This window comes from Eulemur rufifrons, chromosome 7 (assembly GCF_041146395.1).
Source record: "Eulemur rufifrons isolate Redbay chromosome 7, OSU_ERuf_1, whole genome shotgun sequence".
NCBI lineage: Eukaryota > Metazoa > Chordata > Mammalia > Primates > Lemuridae > Eulemur > Eulemur rufifrons.
In genome coordinates, this window is record NC_090989.1 from 118,404,598 (window position 1) to 118,429,055 (window position 24,458).

A 24,458-nucleotide genomic window follows, 5' to 3' on the forward strand; every position below is an offset into this window, starting at 1 on the left:
AACTCAGATAATGGGCTGGAGAGATTACAAATATCTTTCCCTATCACTTCTTCTTCAGTTAGTGCTTATTAGTAGCCAAGTTAGGGGTGCGGGAGGCAAAAATCAAACAGCATAAAATAATGTCTTTTGGTCTATTCTCCTTTTTTCCTTACAAAAATTTTCTTGGGGACAAGCTGGGAAATAGATCATCAATGGGTTTATTGACTGGAGGGAGGAGAGGGAGTCTGTCTAAATCATCAAAGTGTCAGATAGGAATTCAAAACACATTCTATCATCAGATTAGAAAGGTTATATTTAGAAAAAGAAATACAGGATGAAAATGTGAGCTATTGCCTCTAATTTATAAATGATAACACGGCTGTTTTGTGATGGAATATTTAGAGAGAGACATGTGGCCAAGACCATCTGGCCTCACCAAAGATGAAATTAAGCCTTTTCTAACTTCCAACTGTGAGTCAAAAGTAATGCGGAATCAAGGTAGAATCTCCTTGTTTTTGGGGTGAGCTCTCTTTGGAGGGTTTCTTCTGCTCATGTCGAGGGGTCTTGGAGCATTACACATAGTCATACTTGGAAGGATGAGATTGTACATCTTCCTCTGTGCGGGCACCCCCGTCGTATATCTTCTTGTTTTTGGTGTTGGACCCAAAGCCAGTGCTGGCCTTGAAGCCTCCAGGTTTGTAGGCGACATTGTGGCCTGAGGCATGATAAGACACAGCTTTGTAGCTGTAAGAAAAAGAAACATTCCATGATCACAAATGTTTTTGGTAGGAGGACCAACCTTTCATTTACCCTGGACTATTTCAGGTCAGCACCCAAAGTACAATGTCCCTGGAAGCCCATCGGTCCTGGGCAAACCAGGACAGTTGCTCATCCTAGTTTTGGGGGCACTGGTTTTCTGTTTCTGTAGTGGAGTAGAATTTTCTACATTGTGTTAGAGCTTTGCCAACCTGGTAATCAGTGACTAGTAAGTTCTCTCTGTTAATCAATAAAAATAAAGCTGAACCAGAAACAATGCCCAGGGGAACACCGTTAAGCCAAATAATCATAGGATTTGAGAGCTGGAAGATACTTGTGTGCAGCCCCTCTCCTCTAATCTGCTCATTTTATGGAGGCTCAGAGAGGGCAAGTGATCTGCTGGAGGTCACAGGGCTAGTTAGCAGTAGAACTGCACTGGAATCCAGCTCTCCCAACTCCAGCTCCCTTATGGAGCTATGGCAGGGTTTCTCAACAGCAGTACTGATGACATTTTGGAACAAATGCTTCTTTGTTGTGGGACTGTCCTGTGCATTGTAGGATGTTTAGCAGCATCCCTGGCCTCTACCCACTAGATGCCAATATCATTTTCTTCCATCTCTCAAAGATGTAGAAGTTAAAAGTGTCTTCAGATATTGCCAGACATTCCCTGAGTTGGGGGAAAATTGCTCCCAGCTTAGAAGCACTGAGTTACAGAACATTAGAGCTATTAATAGAAGGAACCTAGAGGGATGGGTTTTCCCTTCAAATAGAATCACACCTAAATCTGACCAAGCTGAAATATTCCTGTTCTGTTCTATAGGTTCCCCATAAAAAAGAAGGTCCAATGATCTTTCAGTCAATAAAGTTCTTCCATATACCTAGACTAATCCTTCGGGCTGCAAATTATACATTAAAATGCACTCTGAACAAATGAAACGTCTGATTGTGTGGAATGGGGAGACTCACTTAGTTTCCTCGGGTGCCAGCCCCCGGCAGGCGATGCACATCATCACACCCCCAATTAGCGTGAGGCCTCCAGCGACCCAGCCCACGAACAGAGCTGCACCAAAGGTGTACCTGTGTGGGGAGATGGGACTGTGAATGTGGCTGACTCCGCTCCCCAGGCTCCGCCTCTGCCCCGGCCATGCCTGTTGTCTCTGTCCCCACTTTTGGATTTCACATCTATCCCTGCCCATGTCCCCTGAACACACACTCCTTTGGGTCCCAGCCAGATGATCAGGTACCCTGGAAACTAGGATTGGAACTAAAGCTAGTCAACAAAATAGCATCACTTGGACCCTAGCATCACTCAGGCATAAATTATAAACCTGATTTCCGAGAAGCATCTCAGGAAGTCCCCCTCCCCTCCCTACAGGCAAAGGGAAGTATCTTGAAGGTTTGGTAAGAGGAATTTGAGAGACATGGAATCAGTCTCAAATTATTATTTCTGAAGGAATTTTAATTTCTTAAGTTCTCACTGTGGGCCAAGAAGCATTCATCTTATCTCCAATAACCCCTATAACCACCCACGCAGGTAGAAATCTTGTCTTCAGAAAGAACTAAGTTGGAGTGACCATTCACTCTTTCATTCGTTTACTCATTTGTTCAGTAAGTGTTAATTGAGCTCCTACTATGTGCCTGGCACTGCCCTGGCCCTGGGACGTGGGTGTGAACAGCACAGAGACCTTGCTCTCCTGGTGCTTCTGTTCCAGCCCACACTGGAATTCTCACCTGAGGTGGTCTGAGCCCGAAGCTGGTGCCCTTGCTCTATCTATGCGGCTGCCTCTGGTGGGACTCAGTTACACCAGAACAGGATTGAGAACAAAATATCCCAAGAATAAAATAATGGTGATTCCTCAAATGGACATTTTTGGACGGTAGAGAGAGGTATCCCAAATCCTCACTGACCCGAAACCGTTAGGATGTCAGTGAGTGTTTTGATGCTAGCTGGTAACGACCTCCATCTCCAAGCGCAGAAAAGGAGAGCTCAGCACGGTGGTGCCTTCCCTTGGAGGGTTCCCTTTGTGTCTCAAAGAGCATGGGGACTGTTTGAAGAACACCATGAATCGCTGTGCCTGGGGAACACGGTCCCCTTCCTCAGCTTAGACACTCTGGGTCAAGGTTAGCAAACCTAAATACTTACCTCATGGGCATGATGATAAACGGCCTCAGAGTTGGGCCATCCAAGAGTAGCGGGGACTGTGGGAGACTAGACAGGGAGCCCTGGCGGAGAGGACAGCTGCAGAGAGGGCTGCTATATGAGAACAGGGGCCTGGTGCTGCCAGATCTTCTGAATTTTTTTTTTTTTTTTACACAAAGCTGGGAAAACTCTGTGTGTGTGTGTGTGTGTGTGTGTGCGTGGTGGGAAATCTTGTGGTAGGCACCCATGGTGCTCTGCCCCGTAACCATTTCTGTGTGGCTCTTCCCCCACCTTGTGTGTTCTTTTGCCTTTCCTTGCTGGTCCCGTGACTGTCCCTGGGATTCTGGTTTGGTTCGGCCGCTAGAGCCACTCTGCCCACAGAGACTGGCTGGCACTGCGGTATGAAAGCCCAGCTCCTTAGTTTAGAATCGAGATGACTCTGAAGCATAATTCGCCCTGCACAGTCCCCCAGGTCAGCCAGAGTCAGGGCTTCACCTGGAATCACGCCCTTGCCTGGCTCGCCCTCCGGCCCGGCCCTGCTCCCCTCGCTCCCTGACCAGCCCTCCCCTCCTACACAGACACTCGCACAGGGGTCCTCTTCTTACGATCTCTTTCTGAGGAACCCAATTTGTAACACTTCTGATTTTAAAACGTTGGTGATCAGTTCAGATTATAAAATAAAATGTTTAGGCTCATGCAAAACACCTTGCAGGCTGTGCACTGTGCAAGGGCAGGTGGCCTGTCGCTCCAGTCCAGGCTTAGGCTCTGCCAGTGTTACATGCGACATGGCAATGACAGAGTGGGGGGACAGCAGGGGAGGTCCTAGGACCAAGTGGGGCACTGGAACCAAAGCTCCATCAAGGTGGCTGCCAAGATCCTTCTTGGCAGCTGAGCTGTCTTGTATGACTTCTGGGTAGAGAAAACGAGAAGACAGAAACAAGGGGGAAAAACAGCTGCCCATAGCTGTCCACCCATGCAGGGAGAAGTTCAGGAGGCCTTTCAGAATCTGATAGTCTTGATCCCAGGACTGAAGCTGCCTCCCCAAGGAACAGGGCAGGCGCTAAGGGGACAGTGTGGGAGAGTGTTGGGTACAAGGTGGGTGGTAGGTGGATTCTTGGGCAGCAACAGATACTTTGGGCAGGATGGGCTCTTCCAAGTAGAGTAACCAATCATTCTGGTTTGCCTGTGATGGAAGATTTTCCCAGGATGTGAGATGACTAGTGCTAAAACTGGGAAAGTCCCAGGAAAACTGGAATGAGTTGGTCAGCCTACCTTCAAGTTGCACTAGTAATCAAGAGACCATGGGAGAAACATGGAGGAGGATGGAGGGAGCTTATGGGGGTCATTTTTTCCCCATTCTTGAAACAAAGCAGAAACATGGATGGGAAATGAGGAGCCAGAGATTAATGGATCTGCCACATCCTCATCCCCTGTACATACCCCATGTTGGTGTGGCTGGAAAAATGCCAAGTGCTCTGCTCCAGAGATGATGGGTCACTTAGGTATGATATTTATATTGCTCTCTCAGAACAAGGGCCTTCAGGAATTTGCTGCTGTTTCTTGCTATGAGATACAGCCCTTCAAAGTGGCTAAATGAATACAGGTGTTGGTATTGCTGCTCTACCCTCATCCAGACACCAAATAATTGTGGGGTTTCAGCTCCCTCTGCTAGAGAGTGAGGACTTTGCACCTCTAGCACTCTGAACACTTGGTAGCCCACAGCAGGTGCTCAACACATTTGTAGAATGAATGAGTTAATGAATGAGAGAAAGCAGCAGCTGTACAAGGAAGAAACATCACTCTTCTCACCTATATTGCACCTTGCTCATTTCTATTCAAACTTTTACCTGTACCTAACTAGGTTCCCATTATGGACTGTAGATATAAGTTGATGTGCATTTACATGCCTGGGTTAATAGTGCCTGTTTCATTACCACCACAATGGGGCTTGTGTAAGAGTGTTAGATAAATACTGTGAACTGTCACTGTATTTCAATGCAAATGTCAGATCAGCCTCAAGTCATATCACCAAGAATATTTTACTGAAATGAAGTTTACGAATTTACTGGTGATTGTTGATTTATGATATAGCATGGTTGCCTCTGATAAATTTTTGCTATTTCAGGCACTGACAGTCACATTAGGCACATGTGTTTAATCAGATTCTTACAACAATATTCACCATAGAATGCTGAGACCTAGATTAGGAGGTTACCTGGTCTGAACAGTCTGCACCATCCCACCCATGCCGGTATACATGCTAGCTGTGGACATCCAGAAGTTAGTAACCAGCATGTTGGCAAACACAGACACTCCAGCAATTGCACAAAGACCTGTGGGCAAAGAACAAGAAAACCCCAAGTCAGAGTGGTCAATCCAAGCATCGATTATTGAATTCCCACTACGTGCTAGTCATTGTGATAGGCACTTAGAATCTCTGATCTCACTAATTATGGAAGGATTTGTGTGTGCACAGAAAAAGATTTTCCATGCATCTTGGGACTAAGGGTCGGTAGTCCAAATGTTTTGGGTCTGGTTCTTTGGTGATATCAAAAGCTCCTCCCTTAAAATCACTTTCTAGAGTCTCACGTAGAAAATGCCTTTTAGGGATCGAGTCACATGACTGCCTTAGGGTTGAGAACCTCTTATATTGGGGTTGGGGTGGCAGCTAAGAGGGACCTTAGCACTCATGATGATTCTATAGAGCATAATTGGGCCTCCAAACTCAGATCTTGAATCCCAGTGTGAGCCGTGTTCAACAGCAGGGAGGAGCCATGTTTCCTCTACCCAGAATGACTTAGCTTTGACATTCCCAGAAGTGGGAACTGCGGGCTCTGTGTTTACCTGAGACGATGAACATGATCCCAGAGGTCAGTGTCATGTTGGCTTTGGCGGAGTCCTCCATGCTGCCAATGCGGATGCATTTCAGGGCAAAGATGGACACCAGCAGGCTGATGGCACCCAGGACAATGCCCACAATCATTAGGGCCCGCACCGCCTGCAGCATGGCTGTGGGACAGGGGGCAGGACACAAGCAGACAAATAAGACCCCTTTGACACAACTGATTAGACTGGCTAAAGACAACAAAGCTGCCACCACTAACCAGCATCAAACCTCTGAGAAATACCAAGTCCATAAACCGTGAACCTTCTCATTGTCTGCCTGATGAAGGACATGCATGAGGATGTCTACAGAATGAGAAAATTATCAATGGTTGGAGCTGAGAGCGCCCTTGGAATTTATCTATTTCAATTTCCTCGTTTTAAAGCTTGATAATCTGGGATCCAGAAAGGGAGAATGGTTTGTCTAAGGTAACAGTACAAATTACTGATAAGGCTTATAGTAAAACCATGTAGCTGTGACTTCTAATCCAAGTATCTTTCTTCTCTTACCTTTCCACATGAGCTCAAAGCTTCATATGGTTGTGTCCACTTTAGGAAAAGCTAGTATTCATTTACAGCATATGGCGAAGCCAAGATCACTAAGTAATGTACCAAGGGTGTCCCATTTTTCTCCCTTTCCACAAGGAATTACCAGGGCCATGGTGAGCTGTAGGTTTCAAGTGTATACGCAAAGATCACTACATCAGTATCAGGCTTTCCAATACAACCGCAGTTTATCAGCAGTCTCCTTTCTAGGAATCAATGGCAGCTACAGGTCCTGCTGGGACTTTCCTGCAGTGACCTCTTCTCCAGATGTATCCAAAGTTGTCTCTAGTACATCCTTAAAGTGCAGTGACTCATCACCACAATCGTTTACTGAGCCCCATGACTAGGCCTGGGTGACAGGTGTTAAAAGGTCAGATATGGTCTCTGTTCTCATGGAGCTTATGCCAAAGTGGGGAAAGACAGTCACTAAGCATGTCCATTACAAGTATAATGAATTTTATGGGGGAGACAAATTAGTCCTTGGCGTCTTCCAGAGGGCAAGGCCGTAGTGTGGGTTGGTCTGGTAGAGCAGAGCTGCAGAGCTGTGTGGTGATGTGTATTGGACACCAATTGTTCCATCCCTCCACTGTGTTTCCCTTTCCCTCCTGAGCACGTGATTCCTGAAGGAGTTGCCATGTCTTCCATCAGTGCTTTTCAAACTATTTAAAATTTAAAATTTCCAATTCGAAACAAATTGATGCTCTGGGAAAATACAAAATCACATGCTTGAGTGTCATAGAGATGTAAAATTGTTATAAAGGTTTAGAAATGTTTATTGTCAATTTTGGAATCAGAACTGTTCAGATGGGTAACGAACAGTTTGTGGGCCAGCTTGGTACACAGCACACACTGTGAGTAGCACTATTGACCCTGATCTTTCAGGCCATGACCTAATACCTGGCACCTTGACCACAACTAATTAATCCAGCATGGGCCTCCGACTCAAACTAGGCAGATGAAATCCTTCTGCAGAATATTTGTACTTTGGACACGGAGAGCATCAGATCAGTCTCTATCCAGCAGTTGAAAGTGTAGATATGGTTCTGGGAATCCATGTTTCTATTAGGTGGAGAAAGCTGGTAAAATGTACCAGACCAAACCCAGGAGGGTTATAGAAAGAGTTCGGACAGTGTTTGAGGTCCTGACTCCAGCTATTCCTGAGGTCCAGACACATTCTTTCCTTGAGTTCCAGGAGCTATCCCAGCCTCATTATTTAAAAAAAAAAAAAAAAATCCCCTTATCTGTTTAAGCTAATTCAGGTCGGGGTTCTGTTTCTTGAAATCAAGTGGTAACTTATGCAAGATGGTTTTACCAGTGTCTGGAAATGCCAACCTATAAAACTTTATTGTTGGTGGAGAGTTTCCGCCCCTCTGGGATTCAAAGGCGTGGTCAGAGTTGCTGAAGCCCCTTGCAGATGTGACCTCTGCATGCCAAGTCTTATAGCCACAAAGGCACCAGATCCCATAGTGCGGTGTCAGAGAAGGAATAAACGGCATCATTTTTATTGTGTTTGAAACAGATGATTTTTTTTTCTAGTTATATGAGCAATAAATGCTTGTTATAAAAATTTCAGAACCTATAGAAAACTGTAAACAGGAAAAAAACCCCAACAACCTGTTATTCCAACTCTCGGAGATAACCACATTTAGCAACTTGGTGGGTAATTTTCCAGAGAGGCATTTTTTAAAGAGGAGAAACAAAACCCTAATGAGGGTCACACAGTAACCCAGACCCAAGGGAGCAAGTCAGGAGCCAAGTAGAAATGCAGACGGTTGAAGACCGTGCAGAGTTTTAATAATAAGAAGGTTGTGGAATACACTCAAAGGAGATGCCATTCCTACCCTCAGTGAGACCAGTTATTAAGACCAGAAAAAATTCAAATTTGGGGATGAAAAAGAAACAGGAGAAATCCTTCTATTTTTTTTTCCTTTAAGGAGATACTGAGGGATCTGCCTACATTGCTGTGGGCAAAAGGCTCAGAGGAAGCTGTAAACAAAACAGAAAGCTCTGTCCTGCTCTAGCTGACAAAGCTAGTTGCTACTTTTCATTGAAAGCTATTCAGGGATTTTCAGACATTAGAAAGTTTAATCCACGTAAGAAACCCTGCACTGTAGTTAATATCATTATCTCCATTTTATAGTTGAGGAAATGGAGACTTGGAGGTGAATTAACTTTCCTAAGGACACACACCAAGGGAAAGGCAGAGCTCGGGGTGCAATCCACAGCTGTCTCAGAATCCTTACTTTCCCATTACAGCACATTGCTCTGAGGCACCTTATTCTGGAAAAACAGTTGGAGTCCTGGCTGCTGTCAGGGTACGGGGATCTGTAAGTGCCTAACAGACTGTGTCTCCAAATTCAGAGACCTGGAGATAAACTGTCATCCTCTGCAATGGATGCTAAGAATGTGTAAAGGAACATTCTCCCAAAATCATCTCAGGAAATAACCTGTCCCAGAAGATTATTTATAAATGTGACTCTAAAGATGAGGGCATTCCCATCTCCTCCAGGAGTCCTGGGAGGGAGCGCTCTCCAATCTCCTTGGGAAGATTTCCATCTCGGCTAATAGCTAACATCAGTGGAGCTGCCGGCTTATTCACTCTAAAGTGTGTATTGTAAAGCAATTTGTCATTTTGGAAGAATTGGCGATCAATGAGAGATATTGAAAAAGGAGAGTTAGATCACGCAGAACTTGCTAAAGAGCCTTCTGCAATGTCTGAGGAGTGGAGGCCCTGGCAGCCTTCTCACCAGGTGTCTCCTTAAAGTAGAAGTGACAGCGTCCAGCTACTCCAGGTCTATCCCATCGATCTCCATTCACTTGGTTCTGATTCTCCTCTCCCTAAAGAAACTTCTGATTTTAACTTTGCTTCTCTGCTGCGGAGAGAATTCTACAAGCAACCATCATCAGTCTCGTTCTCACTAGCAACTGTGCTAGGTGCCAGGAAGTGGGAGGAAATGTGCTCCACCACTCATTGGTGGAAACCCCCTGTCCAGGAATGACCATGGAGACACATGGTGGGAACCTGAACTTCCCTTCCAGCCGGATGATCCTCCTGTCTGGGATCCTAATCTTTCTCCATAGAAGGTAAACAGAGAAATTGCCCCCAAAGCAGGTAGGTTTCTCTTTTAGCTATTCTGCCTCTTATTTGATATTCTGGTCAAGAGGCTTATCAGCTGATAACAGGTGAGTCAAAGGGCTCTCTAGCCCGATTCTCTACACCAAAGGTGTGACTACAGCATTCTTCCCAATGAACAATGAAGCGTTATCAGACCTGAAGGGTGGGCAGGATTCAGGGCTGAAAGAAGCAAACAGAAGGGGAACTCAGCGTTCCCTCCCTGTTGCAAAATATCTTATTCCCCTAAGTAGCTGTGGACTGACAGGTGAGGCGCCCTCAGGTGTGGTTCTCGAGCAGCTACAGCTGAGCATTTCCTGGGGGAACTTTTAAAGAAATAGTAATGTTTGGTGTCACCCCCAGAGATTTTCATATAATTGTTTAATGACAAAATTTGAAGGAATAATGTGGGAAAATAGCCCTGGAAAAGGGCCCAGGAGGAGGTGTTCAGGGTGGGGAGTTGAGAGCAGAGAGAGCTCCCAGGGCTGACACGGTGCTGGCCGGGGAGTGGGAGTGGGCTGATGAGGCAGCACTTCACCAGGAGCCACACGCCTGCCTGGACTCGGGCAGGTATGGTCCGGCACGGGAGGACCCGCACCTTCAGGCACAGCCTGGCCTCAGCCTGGAGGCAGGAAGAGCTGGGGAGGAATCCAAAGGAGGGGAGCCCAGAAGAGGAAAGACTGAGGCCACACCCCAGAGGAAAGGCTCTTGAGATGAATGAAAAGTTAGGTGAGATTTTGCAAGAAAAGAGCTTGTACTTAGGAAGAATTTAATAACTGGTAGTGATTTTTATTATTAATAACTAAAGTATTATACGTATGTGCCCGGTGCCTTTCTGTAAACACTTGAAGGCTTCCTTCTGTGTTAGAGGGTGGTACTTCCCTGGGTTCTCGGTCAAAATTAAACTCTCTGCAACCTTCCATTTCTACCTGCTCTGCATTTTATCCAGCTCCTCTGTTTCAGGTCTCTCTTCCCTGGGCCCCTTGCCATGCTCAGGAAAAAGCAATCGTTTCTGATGGCGAGTTAGGTGTCTGGTCCTGGCTGGTGAATGTTACTCCTTTCGGCTCTCAGGGGCCCCACGAGTGTTCACAAGCCACCCTCAGCTCCGTCTCTGGCTGCTCCATCTTACATTGCTGCCTTCAGCTTTTGAGTTTCTGTTGAGCCTTTTCTTCACGGTAATCTTCCTGCCCATTCCTTACTTTAGTTGGCCAAATCTGAGTCATCAAACAAATATTTGCATTTTGGGATGCCAATTTATAGCGTGGCCATTCTTGCTGCATGAGGACTGGCTGCTCTTAAATACACATTCTTCTCCAAGGCCACAGACAGTCAGTGATTTAAAGTACCCCCTTTTCTGCAAACTCAGTCTGAAGTAATGTTTTTCCTGGCTTCTGGTGGAGTCCTGCTCCCTCGACCCAGACAGGCAGGGCTGCTGGGAACTGTCCCCAGCAGTGCCCCAGTAGAAAGGCACCAGGCACATACGCATAATACTTTAGTTAATAGTCATAAAAATCACTACTACCAGTTATTAAATTCTTCCTAAGTACAAGCTCTTTTCCTGCAAAATCTCTGTGGTGGCTGCTGGGAACTGTCCCCCAGTTCCCACACTGGTTCAGCCCAGCTTGAATTTTCATAGCACAACTGGGAGACAGAACACATAGTAGCACTCGCTTCCCTCACCCCAACCATCCATGCCTGTTGTGGGCCACGCTGGGTGTTGCGGGAGATGCAAGACAGGCGCCTCAGGGTCCTCTGGCCACAAGCTTACTGACAAGATAAGACCAACAGTTTCCAGGACTCCTACAGGCACTGCTGCGTGACCTGACATTCACATTTGCAATCCTCCAGACAGTGATTTGAGGAAGTCCTTCCTCCCAGCTCACTGTGCCCTAAAACCCTCCTCAGAGAGCCCAAGACTTCTCACTTTGTGGATCTGAAACATCTCAGGGCTCCATGGGTGGCAACTGGTTTTCCTCTCTGAGAGCAATCTGTCTGGCCTGACACAGAATAAAGGTACCTAGCATTACCAAATATCCCTCCCTCCCTGTCTTCCTGCCTCCCTCCCTCCCTCCCTCCCTCACCTTTCCTTTCTTTCTCCTTGCTTTTTGTAAAAATTGTGCTTATTTCCATGACTATATTTACATTCCTCTGATATTAAGTGCCAGGGAATTTTTACAATGCAAAAACTCACCTCAAACCCCACCTCCTTCTTAATCGCAGGCCACCCCCACAAAAATGCCTGGCTTCTGAAACCACACACACTATGTTATCTTGTATCAGACAATATTTTACACATAGAGGAATTCAATATTTGTATGAAAAGTGTATATAAATCATGGTGTATCTTTTGCACTCTCATTGGTTTTGACTGGAATTATCTGCCTAGCAGAATTGAAATCAGTATGGTTGATCCGTTGCAGCCCGGCAGTTACTGTTCAAACGGTTCCTGTGGCAGAGACGGTAGGTGCTCACCAGTTGGCTGTACACTCCCACCTCTCCCAGCTCCCAGGGCCATATGGCTACGTCTGGCCAATGCACTTCCAGGCTGAGGCAGTTAAGAGCTGTTATGTCTCCTTCAAACCTTCCTTCTCTGGCCCCAGCAACTTTGAATAGTGTAGCTCCACTGAGATATTTACGTTTGTTTGTTGCCACAGATGACATTAACTATTCTGACTAATACAGTTCCTGAAACTCTCATTCCTGTAACACGATAGGCATGCAAAAGATATTTGTTGAAAACATGACTGGATGAACAAAGGAATCTGCTTCAGGTGGGAGGAGGACCAAGTCCTTTTCTATATATGGAGGCATAATAGCGAAAAATTGTAGTACAAAGGCAATCTACTGTCTTTTTGGGGGGATAACTGTTGACTTGTTTTTAGTTCATATGGCTCGCATAAACACTTAAACTATTCTTCCTATTCAGTTCAAGTTACTTTATCAACCATTTGCTGAATACTCACTCTGCTAGCCCTATCCTGGGAACTGGGGAAAGAATTCTTACCTAGCTCAAGGGACCTGCAACACAGAAGCTGAATGAGACAAATGTACAAATAACCAAGTTAATAAGCTAAGGTTCAGACTCAAACAGATCCCCCTTACTGAAACCATCCTGATTCCCTCCCCTCTTGACTCTTCCCACTGAATAACCGCTTTCCTCCTGCTGCTCCCAACACACGTGTGAAGGCCCCATAGCATCTATTGCCTTGGCTTTGGTATTTACACACATGACTGTTGCCTCCCCTGGAGTTTACAGGTGCCAACAAGGCCAGTTTTGTGGTGTGTACTCTTTGTAGATATGCAATAAATGCTTCTCAGACTTGTGAGCAGTGTCATGAGGGGTAAAAATGCTCAATGCTATGAGAATGCTCTGGGTTTGGTGCAGAGATTTGTGGGATCCTATTGAATTTGGGGGCTTGAGGAGGCTTCAGGGTAGATTTGTGGAAAGGGCAGTTGGAGTGCTAGAGGGGGGCATTCAGGAGTGTGGGTGTCCAGGACCAAGTCTAGAACATAGTAAAAGGACAAGGAGAAACATAGAATGGGGAGAGAGGACTAGGAAGTGACAGGTCAGGGGTGAGGGGTGTAGGAAGGCTTGGTGTCAGGCCGGTACGTCTGCACCTCATTAAGCTGGCAATGGGGAACCATGATTTTGGTGTTGGGATTTAGAAATGTCTAGGGAGGCGAGAGCTGAGAACCGGGAGCTGGTGATTAGAAGACTCTCCCGCACTCTGTCACAGTCAAAAAAAGCAAACACTCTAAAGCTGCGGTCTCCAACCCCCAGTACCAGTCTCAGCCTGTTAGGGACCGGGCCACAGAGCTCCAGCGCCCGCTAAGCCCATCTGTGGAAAAATTGTCTTCCATGAAACTGGTCCCTGGTGCCAAAATGGTTGGGGACCGCTGCTCTAAAGAGATGAAGGACAGAAACCAGATTGGAGAAAGGTTAGGGGTGAGAGGTGGTGGGAAAATGCAGTCTTTTAGTTTGGTTGTCAGTGACCCATGAGAGAGACAGAACTTGACAACAATCAGGATCAAGAGAAGATTTTCCAGGAAAGGAAGACATAAGCATAAGGGAAGAGAAGAGATGCAAGAGGCAGGAAGGAGAGGGGCTGATCCACAGGGCATGGCCCAGACGGGATGGCACTCATCTCTCCTGCTGCTGTAATTGTCCTTCCTTCTATCTATTACTGGCACATCTCCTCTTGCACAAAACTGCAGGAAGCAGAAAGTACCTTATGCCCTGCAGAGAGGGCTTTTCCTCAGCAGCTCCTCTCCCTGCCATTTCTCCTGGATCTAGTTCTCTGGGGCCCTCTGTAAAGCAAAGGTAACAGTCCGGACTCTGCAACATTGTTACAAGGATGGCATGGGTTACATTGTATAAAGCAAAGGTAACAGTTTAGATTCTGCAACATTGTTATAAGGATGGCATAGGTCACATTGTATAACGCAAAGGTAACAATGTGGACTCTGCAACATTGTTACAAGGATGGCATGGGTTACATTGTATAAAGCGACAGGAACAGTCTGGATTCTGCAACATTGTTACAAGGATGGCATGGGTTACATTGTATAAAGCAAAGGTAACAGTCTGGACTCTGCAACATTGTTATAAGGTTGGCATGGGGAGGCCTTCAGAGCCCTGGTGGAGAGGTTGGCCTTGGCAGAAAAGTGGGGGTAGATATTGCAGCCCGGAGTAAAACTGTCAAGGGGGAGAGGAGGAGGCATTCTGAGATGGGTCAGGGAGGATAGGATCCTTTGGTAGAATAGGAGTGACAAGTTAGGGTGGCAGAAATGGGGTTTGCCCATTTAGGGGAGTGGGAATATTTGGGAGCCTCACTGTGGCAACTGTGTTAGAGTAAGCAAGAGATAGGTGATGTGTTGTAGGGTCCTGGGAAGAGGTTATCGAGCATGAAGTCATGGGATGTCATGCCTTAATTTTGAATATAAGGTGAATCTTTTTTCTGCATGTAATAGTTAAAATTATAACAGGTGTATCTAGCAACTCAACACTCCCTGTCTTGCATTTTCCTCCCTTTGACCTCTCCCCTCCCACTATAGCACAATCCCTCCTCAGTCTGGTTTTCTTTCCTCTGGCCAGGGTCCACTTGCCTTGCTTCCTAAGCAAGTCTTTCTACGAAGTCAGTGATCCTCTTGGTCCCGCAATGAGCGGTTTCCAAAAATGGAATAAATAACCCAATTCTTCTCATCTTAGAAGAAATTTTCCATTTCTTTCTGAGAAATAAAGATGAATTAGTTGAATTGCTTTTCACAGTTCAATTTCAAGGGCTCCATAGCCTCTTAACAATTTCTTGCAAATTTATTTCCACCTACCTGTTTACAAAGTATTTGTTTCTGAGAGGCAAAACCTAACACTGTTCTCCTTTCCCCACCACACTCACATCTTGGCCACCCTTGGAGTCACTGGTTAGCCTGACCTATTATTTTCTTGTTTACTTTTAAGAAAAACACAAATAGAGCTCCCATACTAACTAGAATGCAAAGTTAGTATGAAGCATATTTGAAATAATTATCTATATTAAAAATAGAGGTTTAACTTATTTCATCTTAGGGGTGAAAAGATGCCACATTTGTAATTTATATTCTGACATTATTATAATTATAATTCCATAATTACATTCTGATATACATTGATTTTTAGGAGCATATATCAGATGTTCTCAATACAAATGAAGACAAAGAGCTATTTATCATTTAATGGCATTTTTGGCACCTACAGAGATTCCAAATTTTCAAAAGAAAAATTGAATTGAAAACAAAATTGAATTAGCTCTCAATAAACTTTTCCAGCCATATAAAATACTCACCATCCTACTTCCCTGGTCCTATGTATGTGCAGGAAGGAGCAAGTCACATGCACATAGATGCATGCAATTTACTTTCTCCTTGAGCAACATTCTCTTATCCTAAGTATCATGAGCATGCCCTTACAATAGACCCATTCTTCTGATGCCTGCCTCCTTCTAGCAATTCCTTTGCCTGGAATATGAATTCCCCCATTTTCTTCTGTATGATTGTTTTCCTATTTGACACAGAGCCAATTTCTCTTATTTACACCTTTTATCCTGAGCCTGAGCTGCCCGGGTCACACCCAGAGGTAGGAGTGTGGTTCAGTGTGAACAGCCTTTTGCTTGCGCCCACCTGGTCCTGCCCCAGGGGCGCATCGTGCCTACCTGGAAGGCCCAGGATGGTGAAGTAGGGTCGGCACTCGGTGAACCCAGAGCTCTGCGTCACGCAGCTCCTCCAGAGCCCTTCGTACTGGAACACGGAGGTGACCGGGTTGTCATACAGGTCCTGGGTGCTCCACATGTCCATCGCCGTGGCGGCGATGCATCCCGCCAGGCCCACGATGGACAGGAGGAACCCCACCACTTGGAGCGTGGTGGTGGACATGGCCCCAGCCCACCGGCCCTGTGGCTGCACCTCAGAGAAGCTGCCGCCCTCCTGCTGCGGAAGGTGTGCACCTAAATCGCACCTGAGGGGAGCTCGTCTAATCAGATGGTTTCCCTCGGCTCTCGGTGTTTGCTCACAGTGTTTTCCTTAGATAGTTCAGTTTCACTCCTGGTCAAGGGCATTATTTTTTCATTTGTTAGGGAAGCGGCCCCAAGAGGCACTTGTCCTGCTGAGCTGCAGAGGCCCAGGTGGTTTGAGCTCAGAGCTGAGTGCACAGGACTCCCTCCCCCAGGCTGTACCAGCTGTCCCCATCTCAGCCCTGGCTCCGCCCGGAATGCACTACCATCTGGGGGAAAAGCTGATGGGTCCACCACTAGGAACATGGCTGGGGACCACTTTGGCTGACCTCACTTAAAATAAAATGGCCCTAGGAGCACCTGCCATGCTCCATCCTAAACCAGACTTTTCACATTCTCTCTTTGCACCTCAAACTCCTTTTCACTTACATCTTTCCATTTTGATCTTACACAAACGGGTAGGGCAGGTATTATTATCCCCATTTTTTTTTAGGTGAGTCAAGTGAAGTAGAGATAAGTTAAGGACCTTGTCCAACTGCCTTGAATCACAGATACTCTAAAAGCATGAGGGTGGGGCTCCCACCTCTGCTTCCAGTCCAGCACTCTGTCTCTATTTCCACAGGGAGTGGCTGGGGCAGGCAAAGTGGCCCCCACTTTTGAGAACTGGTGATCCAGTCCTAGAGATCTGCTCTTGGTCCACAGGTATTGGAACTGGGTTGAGAGGAAGCTGGTGATCCTGTTGATCTCCAACTCATGTTTTCACTTGTGCCACAAGAACCATGCGAAGACCCCACGGCAGACATAGAAGATTCCCATGAAGGCCGAAGGAGGGACCAGGGCTTGAGGGACGAGGGCTTGCTGGGCCAAAGTCCTTGCCTGGTTACTGAGAGGCTTAAGATCTTCTGACACTGGTCCTACCACGCCATGTACTGGGTGATTTGGGAGCAAACTCCTAAGCTCCTGTAGGTTACAGTTTCTTCATCTGTAACATGTAGGGTCTAAACTAGAATACTTCAGAGCCCTTTCAGATCTCATACACTATTGTCTACATTTTGCAGAAAAGTTTTCACTATAATTGATCAAAACAGGAATTGTATGATCACAGTAAAGAGAGATTTGGCTACAGAGACCAGGTGTTGTGTTTTGTCTGTGCAACTCAATTTTATTAGAGGATTGATTGACCTGCTGCTTCCTGAGGGTCATGTATGTCTGACCTCTGAATTCAGAGACATTTTAGTGAGACCTTCCCAAATCCGGATTTCAAGGCCCTGAAACACACACACACACACACACATGCACACCCACATGCACGCGTGAGAACACTCTAATCTCTAACATTTATAGGTTCTCCAGGAAACGAGCCCGAGTGTCTGGACATTTCAATGTTATCTTGGGTGCACCCGGCCACCGCTCCCATGGTTTTATTCCCAGCAAACACAGAAAGCAAATATGGAAGGTCTCCCCTTACTTTGAATGGAAGTGACACTCCCCTTAACTGCACACCTTACTTTAGGTTTTGTGGTCAGTGTTTCTAGAGAATGAAGCATGAGTCAGAAAACCTAAAACAAGAGGCCAAGCAACAGTAATATGACTTATAGTGAAGAAGTGTTGATGGTTGTATATCCCTTCAGCTGAGCTACAAGGCCAGGTCTAAAAGGGGGCCAGGGAACAACTAGAAGAAGTGATACTGGTCTCTGCTGGTAGACATGGATTGACCAATTAGATTGGAAAACGCTACTGGAATAATTTGGGAACGATTCTGCCATGATTTTCATGGACAAAGTCCATCTTACTCTTATTTCAACCAAGAGGCAGGTTTTATTCTTAAGAGTACTATTAGTTTGGTTTCCAGCTATTCAGTTTATGACATTTGTCTAACAGTCCCCTCTCTGCATACATTGGTTATAATGCCACCAAAATAATAAAAAATAAAAAAATAGTTATTACAAGTTATCTGTTCTCACTTGTGGTGGTTCCTCTGCCAATTTCCCCCGCACAAATGTTTTTATGCAAAATTTCAAAATAGAGAAAAACATTACTCAGCTCATAATAAATTAACTTTTCTTTCTTGGTTGAAATGGTGGCAATGACTTTATTTATTTGAAAGAAGAAAAAGTTAATTTTAAAGGATAAACTAAAGCTATCTCCACCTAGGCAGAATACTGAATGAGAAGAGAGAAAGTGTAAGTCTACACACTTCTATGTGAAATAAATATTGACAGGTTTTAAAACACTTGGAAAATGAAACTTTTCGCTTCCTGTTGAGTTTTCTGTGCTCTGAGTGGACCACTACTTTAACTGCATCTGCCGAAGAATGAGGGGCGGAGGTCCGCAGAGGAAAATCTGACTTCCTTGTTCATAGCAACAGGCTTTGTTGAAACATATCAAATGTATCTCTATGAGTCCTGGTTTGATTCTGTTTAACAACAATGGGATTGGTACAACTTTGTTTAATCACCTTTAAAATGGTGCTTAATTTTTTTTTTTGCTGATTTCCTAGGGGAAATCGTCCCTGCGTTCAGGTTTAAATATGGCTGTGGCAGTATCATTTCAGGCTGTAAGTTTCCAGGAGCTCATATTATTTTACTGACATTGGAGAAAATATTTCCACCACTTTTTATAATGCCATTTATGGTAATTAGGCAAAATGGTGGCACAAATAGCAATATAAAATATTTATACTAGCAAGAAAAATACCTGACATATCCATTAATTTTTTTCTTTTAAAATATTACCACAATGTATATCCCTAATTTCTGATTCCACCTTTTGGTGTTCATAATAGAAAATTTGGAGAGACTTTGAACAAATTCCTCGCTTAAACCCTAGAAAAAATATTTGGCATACTTCCTTATCAATTCTCTGTATGTATTTTTTACATGATTAAGGAATTATACTCCTTGACGTTTTGCTCTTTTCAGTTAATTGTATTAATGTCATCAAATCTCTCATAAAAATCATTTAATGTGAGCGTATCAGTTTTATCTTCTATAGAAGTGCTATTATTCACCTAAACAGTATCTATTCTCTATAGTTAGATTGTATCTTCCCCCAATTTTTTGTATAAAAGGCAATATTATGATGAACATCTCACACATAACTCTTTGCTAGCATTTCTGATTACTCCTTTAGGATAGAATCCTAGGAGTGAAATAAAGTTATCAAAAAGTGGGAAGTTTTAAAAAATCTTTTTTACACATTTCTTTCTATGAATTTTATACAAACAGCAGTATTTGAAAGATCTTATTTCTTACCTACATTGTGAATTTGTTAAGTTATACATGATAACTTGTTTTAATGTGCATCTCTTTAATTATTGACTTTGAACATTTTTAAAAAACCATATTTTTAGGAAACATTATTTTCATTTTCTTGAATGGTCAGTCTGTACTCCTTCATTTATTAGAATTTTAGCACTTTTTTTACAAATTTATATGAACTATTTATTTAAGAGCTTAATACATTGTTATAATTACTAAAAACATCTTTTACTGGTTGTGTTTTAATTTCATTTATATTTCAGAAAAAAATACAATGTGTTTCATTTTATGTGCTTCCCAGTGTTTGGTGCATAAAATGTGCTGAATATGCAACTGGGAGCACAGGGACTGAAAAAAAATGTGCTGAATAAATATTTGTTGAATGATATAGTCAAATGGACTCATTTTTCCTTTGTGTTTTCCTCTACTGGTTCTATGCTTAGTGAATTATTTTCCATTTAGGAGATAAAAATTATTTTTGAATTATTTTCTAATTTTAAAATATTTAAAAGTATTTTATATATTTTTTTACATTTAATTAATCTGGGATTTATTTTGGTAAAAATGTTGGTTGATACTATAATTCCTTTTTCCTTCTGAAAAATCTAGTCAAAAATTTCTGCAGCCTTTATTGAATAACCTTCCCTTTCCTCATTGCTTTGTGAAACCTCCTCTATCTTGTATTGAATTCACACGTCTTTCTAATTTTAGATTTTGTTCCATTAATGTGTCCATTCTTATGCCAACAGCCACTTTTAATTATGAAAGCTTTAAAATTTGGTTGAATACCTGGCAGAGTTAGCCCATCATTTTATTATTCTTAAAAAAAACTTTTAAAGTTTCTCACCTGCTTCTTCTTATAAATACACACTTTGTAAAGTTCCTGAAGGGAATGGCTCACCAGTATTTTGATAGGGATTCTTGCAGTGGAGAAGCGCTCAGGCTCTGGAGAAAGTCTGCTGTTTACTACTGCAGGCCCATTGGGCAAACTTTAACCTCTCTGTGCCTCAGTTTCCTCTTTAATAAAATGGAGACCATATGAGTACTTACCTCATAGGGTTGTTGTAAAGATTAAAGTACATTGGGTAATTTATTTGAATTTATATAATCATATAAATTAGGTATATTAATACAGGTGTTTGTTAATTCTTAAAACAATGCCTGGCACAGAGCAAGGTCTCAATAAATTCTATTATAATTATCATTATACATTAATTAGAGGCAAATTCACATTTTAAAAATATTCCCATCTGGGAACCTATAGTATATATTTCCACTTAAGTCTCTTTAAGAATTTCTCTTAGCAAAGCTTTTTAAAAATTTTAATTCTTGTTAAATATTTAAACATATTATTTTTAAGTATTTAACATATATTATTGTACGGTGCCTTCCTTTCCCTCTCCCATATCATACACAAACAGAACTAAGTTCTTTTAGTTCTCTTAACATGCTATACTCTCTCATGCCATTGTGTCTTTTCCAAGATAATGGTCTCTCTTCTGAAGAACCCTTTGCCTCTTAACCTTCTTGGGTAACTCATATGTTGTTATTAACTCAGTCTGCCTGTCATTCCTTTTGGAAGCCTTCTCTTTCTTCTTGGTGTGCACCCTGTTCCATAGGTGGCACTAACTATACTATATTGCTGTGGTTCTCAACCAGAGAAGATTTTGCCCCCTAGGGGACATACGGCAATGTCAGGAGATATTTTTGGTTGTTAATTGGGGGCGTGAGTGTGTGCTGATGCTATTCCTGTCTAGTTAGTAGAGGCCAGAGATGCCGCTAAACGTCCTACACTGTACAGTTCTGCCTCCCACAAGAAAGAATTATATGGCCCCAAACGTCAATAGTGCTAAGGTTGAGCAACCCTGCATTGCAACAGTCTGTTTACTGTATCTCTCTCTCTCTAAATTTATGAACCCTTTGATATCTATATTCCTCACGTGCAGACAGCTTGGGACATAGTAGGTGTTCAACAAATGTTTGTTGGAGGAATAAACATTTCTTCTAGTGCCACATTTACTGTTATTGTTTCTTTCCCTATTATTTCTGTGCATGTGAGAGGACCAGAGACTTCTGCCTTTTCTTCCTTGTGCCCCTCAAGAAGGGATCTTCTCTAAACCTGGTCAGCCCGAAACAGGTCGACTACTGGTTATGGTTATGGGCCTAGCCAAATGACTTTGTCTAGGAAGGTGGCCATCAATTTATGCCTAGGATTTCTCTGGAGGATTTGGTTGTGTTTTCTTCCCTCTGAGCCTGAGAGTCTTTGGTTGCATTCTTGGGTGTGTGTAGTCTCTCAATGGAAATTTTAACATTCTGTGCTTTCATTTCAAGGGCAATAGAAAAGAAAACAAGCATGTTCCAGATCCTCTGGAACTGGCTGGCCACTCACAGTTTATGTTTATGATCATATGTGCACCAGGGGACCATCAAATGATATCCTCAACTACTAAAGAACAAAGAGCTCACTGTAGCTCAAACAGAAAACAGAGTCGGGGAACTTCTCCCAACCACTGGGACTGGCACTTGGAGCTCAGACGCCTGTGCCCTGGTGGTCAGCACTTTAATAATCACCAGGAGCATTTCACTGACCTGTCTTTGCGTAGACCTGATTGTGACAATTATTGGCAGTAAATATACAGCAGGAAACATCTTTGTCCAATTTCAGAAATAAGTGGGTGAAGATAGCCATTAGAGCCAGATTTCAGGAGCACCTCAATACAAACTTTCCTCAAAGGAACGAGCCCACTGCTGAGAACTATCAAGTCACGGACACCTCACTCCCACAGACACGAGAAGATGCTTCTCTGACAGGGTTGTGGCTGTGTGAGGCAGGATTACCTCGAAGTTGTTAATATCATTTTGTATTATGAATAGAGATTCTACATCATTAATATACTGATATTACATAATGATTATTATATCATTAATATTGAAGTCAAACAGTGAAACAGGTGAAATACAAAACTGCACTTGAGGCTGTATCTCTGTCCTGTTATGCCCCAAATGGAAATTAACACTATCTGCACACTAAATTAAGTTTTAGATTTGGGTTTATTAGTTTTTTAGTGTTATTTATATTACATTTGCAAATGTGGTTTTGTACTTGTACATGACTGACGTGCATAAGGAATTTAAATCTACTGTTATACTTGTATATATTAAAGTAGCATTAAAATAAATAAATATAATTTAGATCAACATTGAGGGTATGCAAGGATTTTTTTCTTTTAAAAGGGATTATTACAATATTCTCTTTGAAAAATACTTCTCTAAACTATCTTGTCATGGGATTTCTCTCTTTCTCTCTGTCAATATGCACCACACATACACATAGGTTCTAAGAGAAGACGTAACAGGCAGGTTTGATCTGGCCTGTTTTTAGCTCCAAGTCTCCATCTCTTCATCTGTAACGTTGAGTATGGGGAGATGCCCAAGGAGAAGTCTGTGAGGGGCTACAGCACCAGACTTAGGCAATAAATGAGAACAGGATGATATCTCTGTATCGGAGATTTCTATTTTGGGTCAGGAGAGATTTCCGCTTTGTGCCTTGTGGCTCTCTGTTAGGGCTACGAGCCAGGGCTTAGGCACAGACAGGGCAGGGTTTGAGCCCTGGCTACATCTGTATGGGACCTTGGACAAGTTACTCAAACTCAATTTTTTTGTCTCAAAGGGTGATGATAATAGCACCAAGCTGACAAAGGTGGCTGAAGAGATCACACACGATTGCAAGGCTCAAGTGCTAGTGCGTGATTTCCCATTGCTATTTCCCCTTTGTGAAGCAGTGGGAAGCCTTCCGATGTCACTGCTGCAGCTGACTCTTTCCATATGACCTTGGCTCTGCATGGACCCAGGTCCTCGCCTGTGGAAAGGTTTTGGGCACTTTGCAACGGAGGGGAAGGACAGTCCCATGTTAGACCCAGAGCTAAGGAGGGGTCAGGAGGACGTAGGGACGTGTAAGTGGTTCACCTTCCCTCCAGTCCCTAGTGGAGGGAGACCACTGACTAGACCCGCTGGTCACCTGCCCATCTAGCTCGTATTCTTCTGTTTATACCCTGTCCCTCCCTCTCACCCCGGCTCTGCTGCCTTTGCCTTTGACTGTCCTCCTGCTTCAATCTCTTTTGTATCCTCTTGACAGATTAATATTCTTGAAACACCATAATCCTAAAAAAATGAAACTCTCACAGGCTTCCCAACACCTTAGCCTGGCATCTATTGCTCTCCATAAGTGCCCCCACATAAACCCTCTCCTGTAGCCAAGGTCATTCTCTCATTTGCCCCTGAGCAAGACGTGGGTGGTGACACCCTCATGGCTTCGCCCAGGCTGTTGTTCCTTGTGTATCTCTGCCCCCTCCAAACCTTAACTACCTTTCAAGGCCCACTTGCGGTTTTTCCACCTTGCTGGAGTCTTCCCTGAGCAGTTTTAGCCTCATCTCGTCTCCTGCAGCACTGGCCCTCTCTCCTCCTCACCTGGCACCTTGTCATACCCAGCCTGGTGCATGCTTTCATATTTTTGGGGGGTGGTAGGGCCATAGAATCCAGAAGTAGTAGGGATCTCTCCATAAATAAGTGCTGAATGTATAAAAGAATGAATGACTGTATGACTAAAGTTTTCACCTGTTACCATTTCTTTGTGTCTTGACCGGGGCTTTGGCCAGGCACAAGGGAGCCCAAAGATGGGATTCTATTCAGGAGATAGGCAGTCTCCAAGTTAATGAGGGGGTCTCTTGGGGCCAAAGGAAGAAAGTGGCTAAAGTCTGGGCCTCCTGAGTCCTCTTCCTGTGGGTAATTGTGACTATGCCATTGCTTACATAGGAGCCATTAAAAAAATATATGTTCCTTGGGAGAATTGGGCACCATCCAGTTAGGGGAAGAGGAGCTCCAACGGCTCCAGAAAGTTCTCTCCCTAAGATTCCTGTACTCCTGTTCCAACACTGGTGGTGGTGGTTGTCGGCCTGTCAAAAGTGAACCTCAGTTCCTCCTTCCTTGGCGGTCCCTGCTGTGGTGTCCAGGCAGAGGCTGCAGACCCCTCTCCACCTCCAGTCACCCCCCGCCAGCCAGCCAGGCACCGCGCCCTTACCTGGCAGCCCCAGCAGGGTGAAGTAGCCGCGGCACTCAGTGAAGCCTGAGCTCTCTCGGACACAGGAGCGCCACAGACCCTGGTAGTTGAACACAGCCGTCACCGGGTTGTTGTACAAGTCCTGGGTGCTCCACTGGTCCATGCAGGTGGCGGCAATGATGCCCGCAATCCCGATCAGTGAGACCACGAACCCCAAGCCCTGGCAGGCGGTCACGGCCAT

At 44.2% G+C, this 24,458-nt stretch overlaps 1 protein-coding gene across 2 annotated transcripts; it reads right to left on the reverse strand.

The window, feature by feature from the left end:
- Positions 1 to 551: 551 nt before the first annotated feature.
- On the reverse strand, positions 552 to 24,458 carry CLDN18 (claudin 18). 2 transcript variants are annotated; one of them, XM_069473197.1, is made up of 5 exons: positions 24,239 to 24,458; positions 5,720 to 5,884; positions 5,091 to 5,208; positions 1,702 to 1,812; positions 552 to 723 (listed from the first exon to the last, which is right to left on the reverse strand). In XM_069473197.1, the coding sequence occupies exons 1-5, from the start codon at positions 24,456 to 24,458 to the stop codon at positions 552 to 554; spliced, it is 786 nt and encodes a 261-aa protein (XP_069329298.1). The 2 variants fall into 2 exon arrangements, with proteins under 2 accessions (XP_069329298.1, XP_069329297.1); XM_069473196.1 differs by lacking the exon at positions 24,239 to 24,458 and adding an exon at positions 15,605 to 15,824.

Coding starts and splice junctions, on each gene's coding strand:
- CLDN18 (XM_069473197.1), bottom strand. CDS start 24,458: ATGGCCGTGACCGCCTGCCAGGGCTTGGGGTTCGTGGTCTCACTGATC. Junction 5,209..5,719: donor GATCATGTTCATCGTCTCAG/GTAAACACAGAG, acceptor CTTTGCCCACAG/GTCTTTGTGCAATTGCTGGA. Junction 724..1,701: donor CTGGCACCCGAGGAAACTAA/GTGAGTCTCCCC, acceptor TTTTTCTTACAG/CTACAAAGCTGTGTCTTATC.